We start from the raw sequence: 20,890 nt of genomic DNA on the forward strand, positions 1-20,890 counted from the left end.
GTTGACAGTCCCGGCAAGATCACAAGTGTTCTGATGGCTCCAAATCCTCACCAGCAGCATTGACCTTTTACTTTGTGTTTCCCAGAAGTTGAGCACCTTGACATATGGGTCTTGGCCACTTGGGCATCCTTTGAATGAAGTGCCTATTCAAGTCTTGCTCATTTTTCTGTAGGAGTGTTCACCTTTTTCTTATTGATGGGTAGTTGCTCTTTATTTGTGACAGATACAAGTCTTTTGTTGGGTACATACATTGCAGATGTCTTCTCTCACTTTTTGTACACTGGGATTTTTAACGTGTGGAGGGGACACTCTGCGCTTTCCTCAACTACACCTGCTGGTGCACTTGACTGCCATTCCTTGTCCTTCCTGCAAGACAGTGGGTTTCGTTAACAGCAGGGGCTGTACATCTGTTTTGTTCACCTTGGGACTCTCAGCACAGGGCCTGGTTCACAAGAGGTTAAAAAAAAACAACAAACATTTGTGGGAAGACTGCAGGAGCAAACTTCGGTTGGGATGTTTTTTGCAGCCTGAGCCTTCCACAGTTGTTGAGCCCAGGCAACCGTGCTAAAAAGCACAGAGATGGCGGCGCCGGCCTGTTCCCCAGCCCCCACCCACTGGAGGGTGTCAGCCAGCTCTGGAGTCTGTCTGTCGGTCCTCTGCCAGCTGGAAGTCTGCCCACCTGCACCTGCCCCGGGGAGGCGGGGCCTCTCCTGGAGAAGTGGCATTTTAATTAACTTCCCCAGCCGTCACTGGAGAGGCTGGATCATTTTCCTAAACAAATAAGAGGCCAGAGCTTTGTTTGCAGCCTGAGGGGTGAGGCCAACGGAAGGAACTCAAAACAGAGTCCCTGTGCCCCCAACTCGGAACTCGGACCCCAGAAAGGCTGGGCCTGGGATGGAGAGGGAGGAGAGGAGGGCGAGGAGGAACCCGAGGAGGCTCCGCTGCGGCTGCGTGTCCTGTGCTCCCGAGATTCACTCCTCGGGGTTGGGGGCCGAGTCCCCATGGGAGGGGAGGGAGGGGTCAGGCCAGGAACTGCGGACGTCCTTGTCCTGGTAGGAAGGGGACGGGCTCCAGGAGAATGCATAAGAAGGCGCCACCTGCTCACTGGGAAGCAGGCCTCCACCAGAGGCCAGACCTTGAACTTCCAGCCCGCAGAGCCCTCAGGAACAGATCGAGGCCGCTCTGCAGGGGGCTGGGACTATGGCAGGGGTTTCTCCCACCCGCCACCTCAGGTCGCCGTGGATGAGCATCCCCTGGGTGCCAGGCCCTGGGGAAGGCCGACAGGGTGTATCTGAAGTCTCTGTACCTTCCGCTTAATTTTGCTGTGAATTAAATTAACCTGCTCTAAAATATAAAATACACAAAGTTTGAGTTGACTTTAACAAATAACTGAGGACTGGCCCCTGCCCTGGGACACTCTCCTCTGGGAGACGGACGCGACGCTGCTCTCTGGGAGGGACACTGCTCTGTGGATTTCCACGGCCTCATTCGAGGCGGAACTCACAGGCCACGGCTCACCATTCAGAGCGGACAAGTCACCTCTCTCGGCACCTGCAGAGCTGTGCTTCCGCCACCACAACTTAGAAGCATTCTCCTGTCCCCCACAAAACAGCCTTCGGCCATCTCCGCCCCTCACCCAGTTCTCCGGCCTGCCGTCCCCGCCTCCCCAGCCTCCACCGGCCAACCTCCCTCTGCCTCTGTGGCTTTGCCTCTAGGGCACCTCACGTACCTGGAGCCACACAGGCTGCCTCCCGTGTGTGTCCTCCCCACCGCACGCTGCCATGACCCTCGGACACTGCAGTCGTCACCATGGAAAGTAGAGAGGGCTCTGCCGTGTGCCACCAGGAAGAAGATGGCCTGGACGCCGTGGCTCGGGCTGTGTGGGCATTTAGGGCCCGAGTGCGGTGGCCCGGCAGGTGCACTCCAGGGAAGGGACGCAGTCGCACAGGACAGAACCCCTGAGCTGAGCGTGGGTGGGGTCCGGGAGTCCTGGGCAGAGGCAGTGCCTTCCAGGAAGCCCGGTGGAGCCTCGACTGCTGGGCTCCGGGGTCTCGGATGTCGGGCAGTGGGCTCCTCTGGCAGGGCCTGGGCGGCCAGCCCGAGGGAGGGGGTTCATTCCCAAGGTCTCCATGGGCCTTGGCCGAGGCCCCCAACCAGTGTCCCCCTCCAGGCACCTACCTGCACAGACGAGGTGCCGGGGGTAGTGCGAGGCGAGGCCAAGCCGGTCACACCCTCTGGACCTCCAGGGGCGCTGGAGCGGGGAGGTGCTGGCAGACCACACCCAGGGCGGCCAGTCCTGGGCCTGTGGGCCTGGGGCAGCGGGGGGGCTGCTGCCCATAGGCTGACGGCACCAGGGAGCCGTGAACCTGGGCTGGTATGGATCAGCCCGTGGATCTGAGTGGAAGACAGCCGGGTTCCAGCCCAGCTCGCCACGTCGGCTGCCCGGCCTGATGTGACCTCAGGGTCCCCGTCATACAGTGGGGAGGAAACGGGCGGCACCCGGGGAAGGCAGGGAAGGCGTGGGAGGGCACAGTTCGGTGTCTGGGGCTCAGGGATGACCAAGGCCGATGCTCAGGGCCTGGGCAGGGCTCTGACCCGGGGAGCCGCTGCCCTAAAGGCATCCTGGGTGGGCAAAGGCCCTGCCCTCTGGGCCTGCTCCTGTCTGCACCACGGGGAAACCAATGTGGTTGAAGTTGCACCAATCTCCTCCATACCGACCCCTTCTGGGGCCCAAGGAGGTGCTTTCCAGAGACCCAGAGGGTAGAAAGAGCTGCCCAGGTGCCAAGGGGGTGGCCGTGGGCGCTGTCACTGTGTCCCCAGCCCTGTGGGACACGACAATGGCTTGAGCCGCCCCAGCAGGAAGGAAGTGTTAGCTAGGAAGGACGCCCTCCCCTGGTGGCCTCCAGACGGTCCCCTTGACCCAGTCCCGGGTCTCCAGACACAGTGGGGTAGGCCTGGGCTCCGTCTGGCACAGCTGCTTGCCCAGCTCTGGCCTCCCGTGACACCCTGTGACACCCTCCTTCCCCGCCCCCCGGGATGGGCTGCGTCCCTGCTGCCCGGCTCTCGGCACCAGCGGGCCGCGCAGTGTGGTGCCCAGCTTGGCTCCTCTCGGGAGGCCTGGGCGGCCCACCTCGGGGCCCCGAAGGCTGGGCACAGGGCTGGCCACCTCCGCCCCTCACGCTGCTCTCTCTCCCACAGGCTGAACTCGGCAAGCCCCGGGAGAGGAGCTGCAGCCTGCCTGGCATCGACTTCAATTACGGGCTCTACATCCGGGGGCTGGACGGAGGGGTCCCCGAAGGTGAGGGGCTGTGCCTGGAGCACCGGGGCCTGGGGGGTAGCGGGAGGCCCACCCCCTCCCTGGACTCTCCACCCGGGCCGGCCGCCTGGCAGCTGGCCGGGGGCCGGAGAAGACCCCAGGGGCCTCCTCTGAAGGACAATTCTGGCGGGGACACAAGCCTGGGAAGACAAGGGTGGCCGAGACGGAGTGGACCAAGCAGGGTCCAGGTCTGAGCCAGGGCAGGAACAGGGCCCAGGGAAGGCTGCCTTGCTGAGCTGCTCAGGCAGTGACGGACGTCTTGAGGGCCCAGCCGAGGTCCAGGAGCAGGAGAGCCACCTCCTCAGGACGCCAGGCGCCCTCGGGAATCCCTGGGGATGCCGCTCTGCCCTTTGGGGCCAGGCTGTCACCCAGCAGGTTTGCTGGGACAGGAGCCTGTCTCCTCTCAGTCCTGGGTCCTGAGTGACTTACCCCAGCTGACCACTGCCCTGTGTTCTGTCCCCCTTCAGCCTTAGGGCACTGGGACGTGTTTAAGCAGCAGCCCACCTGCCCCCAAGAGCTAACCCGGAACTATATCGCCATGAACCGCGGGGCAGTGAAGGCTGGCCTGGTGACCGCCCGGGAGAACATCCTGTACCGGCAGCTCAACGACATCCGCATCAGCGACAAGGACGACCGGCGGACCAAGAAGGACGCACCCTCCCTGCCCCCAGACATGACCTATGGCATCCAGGCACGGTACGGAGGCTGGCCGGTGGCGGATGGGAGGACAGAGGCTGGCCGGTCGCAGATGGGAGGGCCAGGTGGGGGGCTGGCCAGGCAGAGAGCAAACGTGGTTCTTAGGCTCTTCCTCTCTCCGAAGCCCGGCTCCCCGGGCCTCACGGGGGGCTGTGCTGACACAGGCCACCCACCGCGGCCCAGGCACAGGTGTGGTGACGTGAGGGAGGGCAGGAGCAGGCCGGTGCCCTGCACCCCAGACAGCCCAGGGGGCCAGGCACTGGCTCAAACCAGGCATCTGCCTGTGACTAGCCGCGGGCACCGGGCCTCCCTGATAGGCCAGGTAGGACAGGAGGACAACAGTAGGTGCCTGGTGTTGCTACGGGGCTTTGGTGACGTAAAGCTCTCTGCCCTCACCTCAGCTCAGTGCCAGGACTTGGTGAGCACTCCACAGATGTCAGCTGCTGTCCCGGTTAAAATGACGACTGCAGTCCTGGGAGTCATGAGGTTCTTAAAAATCTAATTGAAGTCTGACTTACACATAGAAAAGGGCACGGATCACCCAGGGCTCGGCTCCGTGCATTTTATGGATGGAAATGCTCAGCACCAGCCACCAGGAGTGGAGAATCGCCTGGGAAAGCGCTGCTCTCAGGCCCTGTGGTCACCATCGATCAGGCGCGTGTCCCTGTGTGCTCTGGCGTGTCCCCGTTAACGTCAACGCTCTGAGCTTTGCAGCAGAGACTCGACCAGCCTGGGCCTGAGGCTGGTTGCTGAGTGCCTGAGGGCCCACCGTCCACACGGAAACGGGCAGGGAGATGGTGACCACAGCCAGGGGCTGGAGAGCCCTGTGCCCTCCCGTTCTTACCCGCCTGCCCTCCTGGCAGAACAGCCCCTCCCCAGGCAGAGGAGGGCAACGGCTGGGGACTTTGCCCTCTTTGCTGATCTGGCCTGCCTGGCACCAGACTCCTCTGTCGGCACAGGGAACCCGCCTCCACCTCCCACTTCGTGGGAACCCAGGTCGCCTTGACTTCAGGGAGGGGATGTGATCAGGCCTGGCCTATCAGGGCATCAGGTTCCCCTGACCCAGTGATTGGTGTGACCCAGGTCTGGCCAGTCCCTGCACTTTCAAGCCCTGGTCACAGTGGTGGCCTCAGAGGCAGACAGGTGGCTCACTTCCCATGACATGCTGTAAAAGGAGAAAGCGGTTGTATGTGATCAAAACTCAACTTGAACTGCCTTGACTATGGTTCAGGGAATGTATTGGCTCATGAGATCAAAGGCCTGGGATAGGACAGAGCTTCAGGTACAGCTGGGTCCAGGCAGTCGGGTGAGGGCACCAGCAGATGGCCTGTCTCTCCAAGTCATGGCTGTGGGCCAGGGCTTGGTCCACTCCCTGAGGGCTTCTTCCTTGCCTGACAAAGTGGGCAGTGGCTATTCCATTTTACATCTTACTCTCTGAGTGGGGAGGGTCTAGGGAACTGTATAAGGCTGATGACCCACACTTTTTGGTCCAGTAGGTCACAGGCCTGTCCTTGAACTGACTGCTGGCTGTGACTAGCCAGCCAGGGTCACATGTCAGCCTTGAGCCAATGGCTGAGGCCAGGGAAATCGGATGCCCTGGTGGGCCAGGCCTGATCCCTGCCCTCCCTGCAGGCCGAGAGAGGAGTCCACATGGTGCACTTGGGAGGGTGGTGGAAACGGTGTAGACTGCCTTCTGTTCCCAAAGTGGGGAGCTCGCTGGGCCGCTGAAGCAGTGCTTCACTCAGAGGGGCTCGCCAGCCCCCCTTCTCTATCACCACAGGAACCGACAAAGGTCACTGGCATCCAAGTCCTGCTCTGGACAGATAAGTAGAAAAGCCTGCTCCCCACCGCAGCAGCTGGCCGAGGCCCTGCTGCCCCGGCCCGTCCAGCTGGCGGGCCCCAGGGCCAACGTCCCAGCTCACCTGTGGGCGGCCCTGCTCTGCCACCGGAGGCCACCGAGCCTCCAACCCCAGCCTCCCTTGCAGCCTCCCTTGCAGCCTCCCTTCCTGGCTTCCCGGGACGACTTTCTCTCTTTTGGTGGCGTCTCCACGTTCTATTTGTTCTGTTCCATTTTTACGGAGGTAGAATTATCTGGAGGAGCCACCCCTTTAGCCATTTCCCAGGTGGTGCAGGGGGACTCCGCACACTCGCCCGCCCTGCAGCCCTGCGCCCTCACTGTCCCCAGAACCTTCCACCCCACCCAACAGTGACGCCGCCCCCTCCGCGCGCTCCACTTCCTCCACTGGAGGATTCTAGGTCCCTCCTGTGGATGGGTCACACCGCGTCGCCCTCGGGTCTCTGGCGCCTTGGTTTCCCAGGGTGTCTCCAGCTCCGTGGGCGCCGTGTCTGGTCTGCTGTCCTTGTCCACCTGTCTTCGCTGAGTGCTGTCCCCACCTCCTGTGGTGGTGCCTAGTGCTGCTGTGAACAGGGTGTGCAGACACCTGCCCTGGGTTCTTGGGGTGGCCCTGCTGGGCCACTGGGTGACTCTGGGTCAGTTCTAAGAACACGCCTGCCGTGTTCCAGGCAGGTTGAGGCCCTCTGGACCCTCAGGGCCAGTCCCGCACCCTGGCTTTGCCAGCTTTTCCTTCCCCCGTGGCCTCCCGCGTGCAGCTCAGCTCTCACCAGAAAACGTGCCCTTAAAACTTGGAATGTGACATTGGGGACATGGGAAGTCACTCCTGGGCTGGATTGGCTGTTGTCATTGTCCTTCCCCACCCTGGAGGTGATCCCCAAGTCAGTGGCTCCAGGGCACGCCAGCTCTTCGAGCTTATATTTTTAAAATATTTAAAAGTAGAGCTCGGGGACATTAGGGTCACTGGCTGAGAGCCCTTAGCAGAGGAAGTGGAGGAAAGTTGAGAGCCAGGGAGCCTCCTGAGGTCACACAGCAGGGTGCTAGCTGAGCCGCCAAGGGCCAGGCTGGTGGACACCCTGTCCAGTGCTCTTTCCTCTGGGCCCTGCCTCTAGTTCATTCGAAGATCTCTGCAAACGCCCAGCGGCTCGTCCCCGGCTTCGGTTTCCCTTTGTTATTGCTCCAGTCGGCTGGGCCTGGAGAGGACCCCCATTATCATCCAGCTTTCAATATAAAATCTTAAATTGCTATAAAGCCAAGTGGCCACAATTCCAGGGCAAGGACGTGATGAAGTGCCCGCTACATCTTCTGTGATGGTAAATGGGCTTTGCATATGCAAATTGAATGGATTTTAAAATGGTATTTAATGACAATTTTCGTAGCAGACATTAACATTAATTGCACAGAAATGAAAATGCTACATTAGGTTGCTGTTAGCAGCAAACATCGTGGCCATAAAGCTTTATCTTTATCAACAGCAGCCTTTCCCCGTGTGACAGGGTAGCTCGGCGAATTGCAGGCACAAGGCTTTTATGGAAGGGAAATATCCCCCCAAGCAGGCCCGAATCAGCATCAATTTTGCTTTATTTCTCCGTAAATGGAGGTTAAATGGCTGCTGGAAAAGCTTTTACTGAGACGCCCAACCTGTCTGGCAAACCCTCAGCCTCCCCACGGAAAGGCACAGGGGCAGTTGAAACTGGCCTCCCGTCTCCATAATGGGGCTATTACTTCAGAGTTACGGGCCGAGGCCCCTTCTCTAACGACCTCCTTTTACAAGGCTCAGTTGTATTTATTCCTTTACTTTAAAAGCATGTTAAAAACCAAATCCGATTACATTAGACTGCCGAGGAATTGCCAGGCCGATTTGGTCCAATAAATAAATAAAGAAACAAATGAGCACTGTTTACTCACGACTACGGTGCGTTGAAGTCCCGCTTCTGACTCGATCGATGCACCAAACTCACTCTGAGCTGGGGACGCGGAGCGGCAGAGAGCCTGGACCACACGGGGAGTCAGGCGCCGGCCTCAGCCAGCCCCGGCCCCCCATAAGATCCTCCTTCTGTGAGATGAATGTCGGGGAGGGTGCCCATCTTTACCGCCACCTCCCACTCCCTCCGCCTCTCCATGCCTGACGAGACTCAAACCTGAACTTGGAATTGTGCAATTACTTCCTTTCCAGTTAGCCCATTTGGTTCCCAATTCACAGCAATTTGTTAGGGGTAGATTTCAACCCATGAGCCTCTTGCTACGAGGAAGCAGAGGCCTAAGCAATTATCTGGAAAATGGAAGCCACATGACCTGTGGTCAGGGCTGGGGGCCATTCATGTCAACAGCAGTGTTTCTTTGGCCAGTGCAGTAACTAAAAAAAAAAAAAAAAAAAAAATTAAAATTTGAACAAGGGTCTGGGGTGTAGCTTGGTGGTAGAGCTCTTGCCTCGCATGCATGAGGCCCTGGGTTCATCCCCAGCACCATACAAAAAAAGTTCGAATGAGTTGGCACATTTAAAATGCCAGGCCCTGTAAAGCTCTGGGCTTCCTGCTTCTCTGGACAGACTAGAGGCCTGGGCAGCAGGGGTGGGGGCTGGGGCTGGGGCTGAGGGACGGCAGCTCTTGGTGCGGAGTCAGTGCTCTTCTGTGCACCCCAGTCCTCATGGGGCCTGATTCCCATCATTTGCATGGTCTGCCTGGTCCAGGTAGACCCCGAGTTTGGTGCAGACCTGGTGTAGACCTATGGTCTTGGCCTCAGCTCCCTGTGCCTCTTTTTGACCTCTGAGAACAGTAGGGCAGCTACCAACCAGTGCCGCTGTGGGCTGAGCTTCAATGTCGCTGGCCTTCTGCATGCACGGTGGCTGATCCCTCCCTTTTCCTGTGAGTCAGATGTCATCCTGCACACTGGCCGGCCTGGGAAGAGAGCCTGTTTGCATGAGGTCTAGCTGGCCCCATGAAGTCCACACCTCTGGAATCAAACAGCTGGAAAGAATCCAGGCACTGTCTCCCCATCACTCTCTGATCTCAGCATTCCAGTCAGGGAAGAATTTAAAATTCTCATCACCAGCATGTAAGGCTATAACACAGATCTCAGCAGACTGTGACCTGGGGTCCATAAACAGATATGTCTGGAGGCCAGATATGTAACTATGAAAGAGGCGCTTAATTATTGATGTGTCTTAATCAGTGTCGCTAATGTTCACATGCCCTGGGCACATCTTAATTGTTACTGCTCCTAATTGGTCCAGCATTGCCGATTACCATGAGTCAGTGATGGCGGGGAACATCCAGGGCTGAGAGCAGCTGGTGCTCCTGCTGGATGCGGGCACCTAGACTCTCCCACCACCCTGCTGTGGAGCCTCACGCCGCAAGAATGCTAGAGGGAGATCCATCACTCAGTCAACGAGCACACACCCCCGAGCATCAGTGTCTGACACGGGCCGGATGAATTTATAAGGCAGCTCTGCTCTTGCTGCTGTTACTCAGCAGAAACTGTGACGGGGCTCCGGGCGTCCGCATGAAGCGAGCACGGCTTGGGGACTCTCCCATCCCCAGCTCATAGAAGAGGAGACGAAGGTCCGAGAAGTGAACTGGCCTGTGGCTGCTGTGCAGGAGGGTGGCGGCTAGCCTGGCCTGAATGCCTATGATGGTGACTGTGGCACTCATCTGTGTCCTTCACAAACACCAGGGTGGGGGTGACATGGCTAGAGATGACACCTGCACTAGGGGGGTGGGGCGCTGAGGCAGGAGACAGCGCCTGGACTTTGTTCTTAAATCTTTAGACCGCAACCTGAACGTGTTGGGAGAGCCGTGGGATGCTCACGAGCCAGTCGGCTGAAACTGTGGCAGAATACCTGCGGCCATCAGCTGGCTCAGGGCTCCAGCCCAACAGGGGTTGGCCCTGTCCCTGTGGGCCTGTGGCAAGGCAGCAGCTCACCTCATGGTAGCGGACACACACAGAGAGGGAGGATGGCCAGGCCCCAGCGTCCCCCGGGGCACACCTGGTGCCACTGGAAGACTCCCACCGCTTCCCAGGAGAGCCACGGCCGGGAGCCAGGCCTTGCACCCAGGGTTACCCAGACCACAGCCTGTGAATTCCTTCACCCTTCATGGCTCCCCACTTCCCGATGAGCTCCACGCCCCTCGACGGAGGACAGGGTGTCCGAACCTTCACCACACCAGGTGCTCCAGCCCCTCCTACTAATCCCAGGATCTGCAGGGCTGACCCCAGGGCCTTTGATGCAGAGGCCCTTGGTAAATGCTCACTGAATGAAGGCACCATCGACATCAAACAGCGGCAGCACCTCCCGTAGAACCCTCCGTCCCTTCACAGGGAGCCTGTCCGCCCCCCCCCCCCCCCGCCGGGTGCTGAAAACACACAGAAATGGAGAAATAAGAAACCTAAGAAGCACAGAGACTGCTGAGGGCCCAACCTTCCGCCGGCGGCTCTGCCTGCCCTGCATCAGATGCGTCACCAGCCTGACGCTGACATGTCTGAAGGATGGGGAAATTTTACAGCCTGTTAAAAAATGTTTGCTGCCTGACAGGTTTTTTGAATCTCTCTGCCAAGCTGATTTATTTTACAAATTTACCATGGGCCCATCAATCACTCTGGGTTATTTTGTTTCTCCTGGAGCCGGTGGCCAAAATCCAGCCACCCACCCAAACTCCTATGAAATGATGACAAGCCCCTTCCCAGAGCCTCTCAAGGGCCAGCTCCTGCCCTGCATCCCGCCTGGGCGGAACCCAGGCTGACCACAAGGGGGAGCTGCAGCCCTCTCCTGCCCGCAGCCTGCGTCCCTCCAGGCAAAGCCACGCGGCTCCGGCCCCTCCTGCCAGCCTCATTTCTCTGTGGTCTCCCCTGGACACTCAAGTCCCCTAGGACGGGGAGAAGATCAGTTTTGTCTCCTGTTGTATAGGCATCAGTGTCCAGGGCTGGTGCACCTCCGTGGTGGTGGAGCACTTGCCTAGTGTGTGTGAGGTTCTGGGTTCCATCCCCAGCACCTCAAAGAAAACACACACACACACACACACACACACATTTTATATATAAACACACACTGGGGCTGGGGGTGTGGCTCAAGCGGTAGCGCGCTCGCCTGGCGTGCGTGCGGCCCGGGTTCGATCCTCAGCACCACATACCAACAAAGATGTTGTGTCCGCCGAGAACTAAAAAAAATAATAAATATTAAAAATTCTCTCTCTCTCTCTCTCTCTGCTCTCTCACTCTCTCTTTAAAAAAAAAATAAACACACATGTATCTAGACGTGTGTGTGTTTCAGAGTCTAACCAGGTGCGTGGCACATAGTAGGCATTCATAAATATTTCTCGTGGTCCAGAACTCTTTTAGGCTTCGAGACAGTTACTGAAAGTCAAAAGGCAGTCTATTGGAAACCAAGAGAAGGGATGGAAAGCTGGAGACTCCCGTGTCATTTAAAAGACTGTCCTGTGTCCCTGTTCCTCCCCCCATCTCTGCTTAGGTCATAGATTCTTGGCTGTATTAGAGAGGTAGCAAGTGCAAACAAGGGAGGTGACCTCTGCTCCATCTGCTGCTCAGGTCAGCATGAAGTTCAGAAGTGCCCAGCACTGTTCCTGCAGGAGAAGGCCCACAGACAGGAGTGTACGCAGAGGGAGCCAAGGGTGCTGCTGGGGCAGAAGAGGGAGACCCTGTGCAGGGAGAAAGCGGCAGTGAGGGAGGAGGGTGCAGAGGAGACGCAGCAGCAGCAGCAGCAGCTAACTCCACAGCCTTGCCTGGGGGTGTGCTCAGGGCCTCAGCTACTGGCCGCCAGCTCCTTCTTCTTCTTCCCTCTTCTCCTTCTTCCTCCTCCTCCTTTCCTCCTCCTCCTCTTCCATCCTCCTCCTCCTCCTCCTCCTCCTCCTCCTCCTCCTCCTCCTCCTCTTCTTCTTCCTCTTCCTCCTCTTCCTCCTCCTCTTCCCTCCTCCTCCTCCTCTTCTTCTTCCTCTTCCTCCTCTTCCTCTTCCTCTTCCCTCCTCCTCCTCCTCTTCCTCTTCCTCCTCCTCCTTTCCTCCTCCTCCTCTTCCCTCCTCCTCCTCCTCCTCCTCCTCCTCCTCCTCTTCCTCCTCCTCCTCTTCCTCCTCCTCCTCTTCTTCATCCTCTTCCTCCTCTTCCTCCTCTTCCTCCTCCTCCTCTTCCTCCTCTTCCTCTTCCTCTTCCTCCTCCTCCTTTCCTCCTCCTCCTCTTCCCTCCTCCTCCTCCCTCCTCCTCCCTCTTCCTCCCTCCTCCTCCTCCTCTTCCTCCTCCTCTTTCTCTTCCTCCTTTCCTCCTCCTCCTCTTCCCTCCTCCTCCTCCCTCCTCCTCCTCCCTCTTCCTCCCTCCTCCTCCTCCTCTTCTTCCTCCTCTTCCTCCTCCTCTTCCTCCTCCATCCTCCTCCTCTTCTTCCTCCTCTTCCTCCTCCATCCTCCTCCTCTTCTTCCTCCTCTTCCTCCTCCTCTTCCTCCTCCATCCTCCTCCTCTTCCTCCTCCTCCTCCATCCTCCTCCTCCCTCCTCCTCCTCTTCCTCCTCTTCTTCCTCCTCTTCCTCTTCCTCCTCCTCCCTCCTCCTCCTCTTCCTCCTCCTCCTCCTCTTCCTCTTCCTCCTCCTCCTTTCTCCTCCTCCTCCTCTTTTTTTGGCACTGGGGATTGAGCCCAGGATGTTGTACCACGAGCTCATCCCCAGCCCTTTTCATATTTTGAGACAGGGTCTCACTGAGTTGTGAGTTGCCGAGTCTGGCTTTGAACTTGCAATCCCTCCTGCCTCAGCCTCCCGTGTCACTGGGATCACAGGCTGCACCAACACACCTGTCTCAACAGCCCTTTCTGGGGAGCACAGACCCAGCCGGCCTGGCTTTCCCTGAAGAGCTCCATAGCTGTCACCGCAGCTCTGTGTGGCCAGCTGCCCGTCATGCCGCGAGCCCTGAGGAAACCCAGCATGGAGAAGCTCTGCCCCTAGCAGGCGGTCGCAGGTGCCTAGCGAGGTGGGGGCTCAGCCTGGGCCCTCGCCCAGAGGCCAGAGCAGGTCGTGGAGGGGACGTTGGCCGGCACCCCAGGCCTGTCACTGTGCCACAGGGACCACTGCTGCTGGTCCCACGGGGGTCCCTCCTCCTCGGGCCGGCCCGCTTCCCTGAGCCTGGATCTCGAGGGCCCCGGTGGGGACAGAGGCGAGAGGAGGTGGTGCTTGGGGCCCATTCCCAGGAAGCTTGCCGCCCCGCCCGCCGGCTCCTGCTCTGCTGCAGCCCTGTTGCCAGAGCCAGGAGGCACATCTTTCACGCCTCGCCCCGTCCCCTTTGGCTCTCCGGTGGCCCAGACAGAGATTTATTCCTGGCCTGATGCTCGTGGCATCCAGAGCCGGCAGGGCTCGGGAGGCGCTGACGGGCCCATAATGGATAAGGCTGCGGCTCCCCAGGGGCCTGTCCAGGCCTGAGCCCCATCCATCAGGAGCTGCTGGGTGCCAAGGTCAGCGCTAACGAGGCTCCTGGCTGCTCCCCTCGGGGTCTCCACAGCCGCATGGAGCACGCTGCGGCTCTGCTTTTGATTTTCCAGAGCTGGGCTTTGCCCGCACCAGGGGGAGAGGAGCCCTCCGAGTGCTGGCTGGCCCCTGCCTCTCCCAGCTCCTCTCAGTGTGGGGGTTGCTGGGCGCAGGTCACTAGCTTCTCTGGTGACAAGGTGGCCTGTGACACAGGGCAGGGGGCCCGCCAGTACCCCCAGGAGCCCCAGGAAGAGCCCAGCTTCAGGCCCACACATCAGCCCACAGCCTGGCGCAGGCTTCACAGGATGCTGCACAAAGCTGAGGGCCCCCGGCTCAGCCCCCCAGCTCAGCCCCCGTGGAGGCCAAAGTCCAGCTCATGCTGGACCCCAGAGCCCTACGTGTGCTCTGATTGATGACGACACCAGCCCCCGACTTCTCCAGCTCCAGGGGGGCAGGTGCTGGGCTGTTGCCTCATGCACATCATTTCACAGGACCCCCCAGGACAAAGTCGTTGGCACCGAGTCTCTTAGCTCCGTGTTACAGACAGGAAAACTGAGGCCGGGGCTGAGACAACCAGGCAGGCAGGAAGTGCTTGTGTTGAGAGTCGATCTCAAGTCCACAGGGCCGCTGGGCACGGTGGCTCACGCCTGTCATCCCAGCAGCTCGGGAGACTGAGGCAGGAGGATCGTGAGTTCAAAGCCAGCCTCAGCAAAGGTGAGGTGCTAAGCAACTCAGTGAGACCCTGTCTCTCGCTCGATAAAATATAAAGTAGGGCTGGGGTGTGGCTCAGTGGTCGAGTGCCCTGAGTTCCATCTCTGTTCCCCCTCCAAAAAATAAAAAAATAAAAAGCCCAGGGGGGCTAGCTCTGCCCTGTGCCTCTGCCTGCACCATGTCAGGTGTTTGGGACATGGAGAGGAGGATGAGACAAAAAGAGGCATCTCAGGGCCACATGTGGGCTGCCTCTGGGTGGCAGGCGAGGCCAGCTGTGAAGCCTCTGTGAAGCCTCCTTTGGCTCCAAGACCCCCTGCCCATGGTCCTCCTGCCCCTGGCCTCTCCCTTGCCTCCCCTCCTGCTGGGGATGCTGCTCCCTACCCGGCCCTTCCCAGGCCTCCCACCCTTCGGCTCCCACGTGGTCACTACCTGATGTTCTGTCCACCTCCTGCTGCCAGGCTCGGCCGGGCAGTCTGGTTTCCTCGCTGCTGCATTTCCAATGTGGAGCCCAAGCCTGGAGCCTGTCGACTGACAGCATGAGAAGGAGCAGCAACTGGCCCCAGCCACCCCTGCTCAGGGAGAGCCCCACCCCAGGGCCACCTCTCCTGGGGCACAGACTCTAGTTGGACTCAGCGTCTCAGCCCCAGGGGCCTTTGAAAATCGCTGTTTGTTAGTTCCTGTGGCTTCTGGAACTAATCTCCACAAAGTAGGTGGCTGAAAACAGCAGGAGCCCCTTGTCTCGCAGCGTGGAGCCCACAAGTCTGGATTCAAGGCACAGCCCTCCGGAAGCCCCCTCCCCAGCTCCTGCCGGCTCCAGCCTCCGCCTCCATCTTCACTCGGCCTTTGCCGTGTCCGTGTCTCCTTGTGTGAGGATGCTGGTCACTCAGGGCCCGCTCGGATCCTCCAGGGTGGCCTCATCTGACGACTTAACTACGTTGACAAAGACCCTTTTCCAGATAAGGCCCGGTTCCGGGGTCTGGTTGTGGACGTGTCTTCTGGGAGCCGCCCTCAGACCCACTGGAGAATAGGAGCCTGTTGACCTGAACGGGTCGGAGCGCCCTGCCCTGTGGCCATCCTCAGGAAACCCTTTAGAGTTGGTTTCTAAGTGGCTGTGCCCTGGGCCTCACTACCCACCCCCTTGGGTGTTTCTGAGAACGACATGAAGTCTGTGATCAGGCAGGAGTTGTAAGGGGCTCGAAGCTGATGGGCACAAGTGCCCAAGGGGACTCTGGTGTTGACCTGGGAACTTTCCAAACAAACAGACAAGTTCAGAAGCTCTGTGACTAACCCCCACCTCTCAGGTTCAACAGATGTCACCGTCTGGTGGCATCTGCTCCCCATCCTCTCCTTTGTGATTAAAGAAACAAATATGACAAAGACAGAAGCCCCTCTTCTCTGGGGACCCCTCTGAGCCTGGAGTGCCCCTGTCTGCAGACAGCAGGCCACACTCTGTCCCTCGGTGTCCACCAACCACGTGGATCAGCTGCCGTGGCTCTGTCCCTCTAAGTCACACTGCATGGTGGCCCGACACGTCACCCTGGTCCACTGATCGTCCGCCTTGATGTCTGGACATCCTAGACTTCTCGCCACCCCGTGACATCGAGGCCCCTGCCAGGCACCCTGCACCCCTGCTGCGTGCGCGTGTGTGATTCCTCAGTTTGACATCGTAGGGGAACTGATAGCCGACCGGGGCCTCTCCGTTTATGATAGACACTGGATTGTTCTTCCAAGCGTCTACGCCATCTGCACCCCATATTCTCTGCTTTCCTACTTTGCTAGTATCAGCAGGTAACAGTGAGGAGATGCTCTCGTCTGTCCACCTGGGCACACAATCAGAGGTGTTCGTGGTCACCTTGGACAATGGAAACCAAGGCACACTGCCCACCATCCAGTCCCCTAACTCAAGTCCACTGCTCTTTCCGTCCCTGTCACTCCTTCCCTGTAGAGATGCCCACCTGGTTCTCACCTGGCCCCAGGCACAGTGGATTGCGGTCCAGAGGCCACGTCCCAGCCATCTCCCCTTCGGGCTCCTCCAGCAGCCCCTGTCCTTTGCTGCCCTGCCGCGGGGCCCCGCGTGGGAGCTGCTGATTGAATTCACCTCGTCAAAACTGTTAACCGATCACAAATGACCTCTTACACAGATTTAGGAGTCAGGACTGCTGCCAGCCCAGCTCCCCGCCCATCATCAGCTTCTATGTGGATCCACAGGCCCAGAGGTCCTCTTGCTAATTAGCTCTCAGAGCCCTGCCAGGGAGGGCGGCTGACCACGTACACCCCTTCCTCCCTGCCCCATAAAGCCAGGACTTGGCAGAGCAGGGCAACCCAGGAAAGGTGGCCAGGGGACAGGGTGGACAAGGGACTCCAGCAGCCCCCCAAGGCAGAGCCAACCAGCCTGTCCACCCGAGTTTCCTTCAGGGGACAGACATGCTGCTGGCTCCTCAGGCCGAGTCCTCTGCAGGGGAAATGCTCGGAGGTGCCACCCTCCAAGGGTGCCAGGGACATCTATGCCAGGACCAGGAGGGTTGGTGTGTGGGGCTCCCTTGTTAACATACAGAGCCCGGGGGGTTGCAGCGGCCAGCAGAGGGGCAGAGGCACCTCCACTTTCCATGAGATCCCGGGTGGTTCTTACTCTTGAGGCTGAACATCACAGGTGGACCTCGGGAGAGGGGGAAAGGAGACCCAGGAGAGGCTGGCCTCTCCCACCTCTGGGGCTGCAGGACCTGAGGGTCAGCTCTCCTCTCCAGGCTGCACAAGGAACGCCCTGGGTGTTCCTGTCCTTGTGGGCTCCTTTTTTTCATCTAAAAATGAACTAAGCCAGTTGTGGCGGCACACGGCTGTCATGTCAGAGATTTGGGAGGCTGAGGATGGAGGATCACAAGTTTGAGTCCAGCCTCAGCAATTTAGCAAGGCCCTAAGCAACTTCATGAGGTCCTGTCTCAAAAAAAAAAAAAAATTCTTAACATAGGAGTGAGATGTAGCTCAGTGGTAGAGCATCACTGGGTTCAGACCCCAGCACCACAAAGAAAAAAAAAAGAGAGAGAGAGAGAAAAGAAACAGACATAGAGCCAAGAGCCAGGGTTGCAGCTTCCCAAGCCTGCAGTACAGAGGGGAAACTGACCCTGGGCAGGACAACAGGGAGAGGGGGACTGGGCCAATCAACCCTGTGCCGGGCTTGAGATAAGGTGCCAGAATTTTTTTTTTTTTTTTTTTTTTTTTTTTTAATAAGAGGCAGGGTGTGTTGTGCCCAGGATGGGCTGGGACTCACAGTCCCCCACTCCTCCTCCAGTCGGGCTGGGACTGCAGCACACACCACTCAGGCCTGCTCAGCCCCTTGCCGATAGGTGGGCATGGGAGCCCAAGTTGCCAGATAGTCCCACGCCTCATTAGGAGAAAGCCAGCCGGATGGATTTTTATGTGAAGTCTTCCTGTTTTAAAAAAATGGGTGATATCACAGTTTTTGAAATGCTATAGGCAGAACTAAGCCTGCTGTGGGCCAGACAAGGCCAAGGGTCTGTGGTCCTCGACCAGCGCAGCCACTGCCCCGTGGTGACAGGGTGAGTTGTCACTCAGGGCAAACTCCCGTTTCTTTGTAAATGGAATGTGGGTGACCTAATAGTTTCTCTCTAGTAGCTTTCTTGTAAGGACGAAGCCACCTGGCCCCAGCATGAGTGTCAGTCAGCATCCTGGCCTGTCACCATGGGGACACAGGATCCCTGTGTTATTCCACCACTGCAGGGGACTGATGGAGTCGTAGCCTTGGTACCTTGCCGGCAACGCTGGTTGGAATCACTTTTTGGGAATCGGGCTGCCGGCTGCAGGCAGGAGCCCAGCGCTCAAGACGGCCCTGGTGGTCACTGGACAGTCAGACCCAGGCACACACCCTGGGGCCTCCAGTCCTGTGCAAAAGAGAAGGTGCCCCCAGGCACGAGGAGCAGTCTGCGGGACCCACCCCTGCTGGGGACGCCCCCAGGTGGACAAGGAGCCCTCAGCCGGCTGGCCATGGTGTGTTGGGTTTGGATCAGAACCTCTGATCTGAGAGAAGCCCAGTCCACCCGTCTCCTCCCTCTTCCAAAAGCAGAGGGTCCACGTCAAGGCCTGTTCTGATCTGAGGAGATGGCCCGTCTCGGAGGCCACCGTCCACCCCTTTGTCCCCTCGAGGCTGTGTGGACGCCCGCGCCGGCGCCTCCCCAGCCCCAGGCAGCTGCAGACCGCTGGCATATTAGAGATGGAATTTAATTTCATTTTAGCAAAATAGCTGTCTCCACTGGAAGACGCGGTGGAGAGCCAAAGAAGGACCCGTCTGGAGTGGAAGCGCGTTCGCAGACCTCTGCGCTGTCATTGATTTTCCAGGAAGAAAAAAATCGCCTCTGGCTACTAAACCGAATTAGTAGTCACTGATGACCAATTATTTCAGCCCGCTGCGAACCGGGAGCCGCACTGAAATCCGGTTTGTCAGACCCGAGCCTCCCTTCTGAAACACCCTTCAACAAATGTGTACCTGAGTCCCTCAGAAGGAGCCTCCACCTGGCTCCCGCCAAGTTCTCCAGCTCCACAAAGTTTTAATGAGCCGCGAAGATGAAGATGAGCTGCCATGAAAGGGCCTCTAATCCACAGGGCCCTCCTGGCAGGAGCGCGCCAAATCAGAGCTGTCAGCCTCAGCCGCCCGCCCGCCGTGTCAGGCTAATGTTTGCAAATGATAATTTCCACTCCCTCGCACGTCCCTGTCCCCGGTGCCTTCATTGGAGATCAGCCCCTGGTCTGGGGCATCAGTCGCCGGCTGCGGCTGCGCGGACGGGTCTGAGTGAACTAATCTGAAGTTTCTCCAAGGCCTGCCCCTGAGTAGCGCTGACTGCATTGCATTTCAGTCCCCGTTTTCCGCTCTATCAGACTTAATTCTGACACGGTTTTGTGGCGAGCAGGGGTTCGCCGGGTGGTGAGGAGCGTTCCTGAGGGGTTCCTTCCAGGTTATTAGCAAAGGATCTGTTGGAGCTCGCTCCTGGCTGGGGCCCTGCGCTGCTGCTGAGCTCCGCCCGGAGGCCCAGGCCGGCCCACAGCCCAGCTCTGAGGCTGGAGGAGCCCTGGCAGCCTGTGGGCCTGAGACCCCTGGGGTGGACAGGAGAGTGGCCTCTTTCCCGGGGAGAAGTCCAGGGAGCGGATTTGCAGAAATGCCTAGCTTAGCTCCACTCCCTGGGCACAGAGCAGGAGTGATGGAGAAGCCAGCCCACCCCCCCCCACCGCCCCCTGCCCCCAGAAGACACGGGCCCAACAGGCCGGCTTTGTGGTCAGGAGCAAAGGGCTTCAGGGTCAGAGGGACCTGGACCCAGATGGGGTCCCAGCCCTGCAGCCTGGCTACTCTACAGGTAGGAGCAGAGCCTGGGACACTGGTTCCTGAGCCTCCATTTCCCATCCGGCAGTGGGCAGGGTGCCCCCTTCCTGGTCCTGAGGAACTGCTCTGCAGGGGAGGACCTGGTCCTGACTCACCCACTCATTTCCCCTCCCTCCTTTGGAGTTCCCTAATTCCACTTCCCTTAGCCCCCCGCCCCCCGCCAGGGCACAGAGGACACACCTTTGTGGAGTAGCCCACCTGCACTCCCTCACCCTGTCACTGCAGGGCGCAGGGCTGCGGGCTGGAGCCTCCCCAGAGGGGCCCTCTCCCGCCAGCTGTGTGGTCTTGAGCAGGACAGTGCATGTCTCTGGGCCTCAGGGGCCTGTCTGTGGAATGGGGTCCGCCTCAGTCTCAAAGTGTGGAGGACTGAGGAAGCAGGCCGGAGGCTAGGGCAGACCCGTACTGGGGCCTGTGGAAGCTCCTGGGTGGCAGGCAGGGTGGGCCAGGGCAGTGAGAGATCTCCCTCACCTTCTACTGTCTCTTTCCTCCCCCTGACAGACCCTGGACCCTCAAGGCCTGCCGCCTCCTCTCACCCCAGCCCACCACCCTCACTCCAGCTCCTCTAGAGCTGCTGTCCTCCCGCCCCTCGGCTGCCCTCCCTCAGAAACCGCCCTCAGCTCCCTAGTGCTTTCCCGTGGACCTTCCCGACTCCGCCCTCCTGCTCAATCTGGTCACTGTCCTTTTCCCTTCAGAACCACCTTACTGAGGTGTAGTTTCGACAATAAAATGACCCACACACCCTGGGACGGGTCGCGATGTGCATCTTGGTGTTGGTGAAGACAGCACATTTCCATCCCCGGGACCTGGCCCCTTCCTTCTGCCCCTCCCAGTACAGGCCTCCTCCCGGGGGGGCCAGGAGCCTGGACGGTCTGGGTGGCCACATACCCTCCAGCTGCGGTAGGGCCTCAGGGGGCCCTCAACCCTGCACCCGGCCCAGGGCCCAGAGCGCGGGACCATCGTCCATCACATGGAAGTTCCTCCTCAAGCTGACCTACTTTTAACATGGTCTTAAAGATAGAAATTGGATGGGATTCCCTAGTTCCTTGTCCCCGACTTGGGCTTCAGGGCCCCTCTCGTTTATCCACAGGAAGGGGCCAGCCACCTCCACTGGGTCTCCTGCCCTGGCAGGCCCTCTGTCCTGGGGCGGGGGTGCCCTGCTTCCCCTTGGCAAGGAGGCCCCAGGACCTGCTCTGCTCCGCTGCTCCATGGCTGAGCGTCCTCCTGCACAGACAGGAGGGAACCCCAGGCGCCACGCTGCCTGGTGCGCACTGTGCAGGGGACATCGGGGCCCTGTCCCATCACCCGGTCCCCGAGGACAAGCTCACGTCTTCCCCAGACCCCTTCTGGGCGACGCAGTAGAGGAGGCCAGCTGTCCTCGGGACAAGCCCCGAAGGCTCTGGGGCCACTCTGCTCATCTGCGAGTGTGGACTCTGTCCTGGGCTGGGGGGTCACAGGGCACACCCAGTCCTCAGAGCCTCG

At 59.3% G+C, this 20,890-nt stretch overlaps 1 protein-coding gene across 2 annotated transcripts in view; it reads left to right on the forward strand.

The window, feature by feature from the left end:
- Positions 1-20,890, forward strand: part of Cfap77 (cilia and flagella associated protein 77) — a 118,586-nt gene that overhangs the window by 62,716 nt on the left and 34,980 nt on the right. Inside the window, exons 4-5 of one of the 2 annotated variants that reach the window (XM_077798155.1) lie at positions 3,192-3,298; positions 3,784-4,012. In XM_077798155.1, coding sequence (XP_077654281.1) covers positions 3,192-3,298; positions 3,784-4,012 — 336 coding nt within the window. The remainder of the gene's footprint in view (positions 1-3,191; positions 3,299-3,783; positions 4,013-20,890) is intronic. The other variant, XM_026395595.2, reaches the window with a different exon arrangement.

The sequence above is a fragment of the Urocitellus parryii genome, chromosome 4 (genome assembly GCF_045843805.1).
Source record: "Urocitellus parryii isolate mUroPar1 chromosome 4, mUroPar1.hap1, whole genome shotgun sequence".
Lineage (NCBI taxonomy): Eukaryota > Metazoa > Chordata > Mammalia > Rodentia > Sciuridae > Urocitellus > Urocitellus parryii.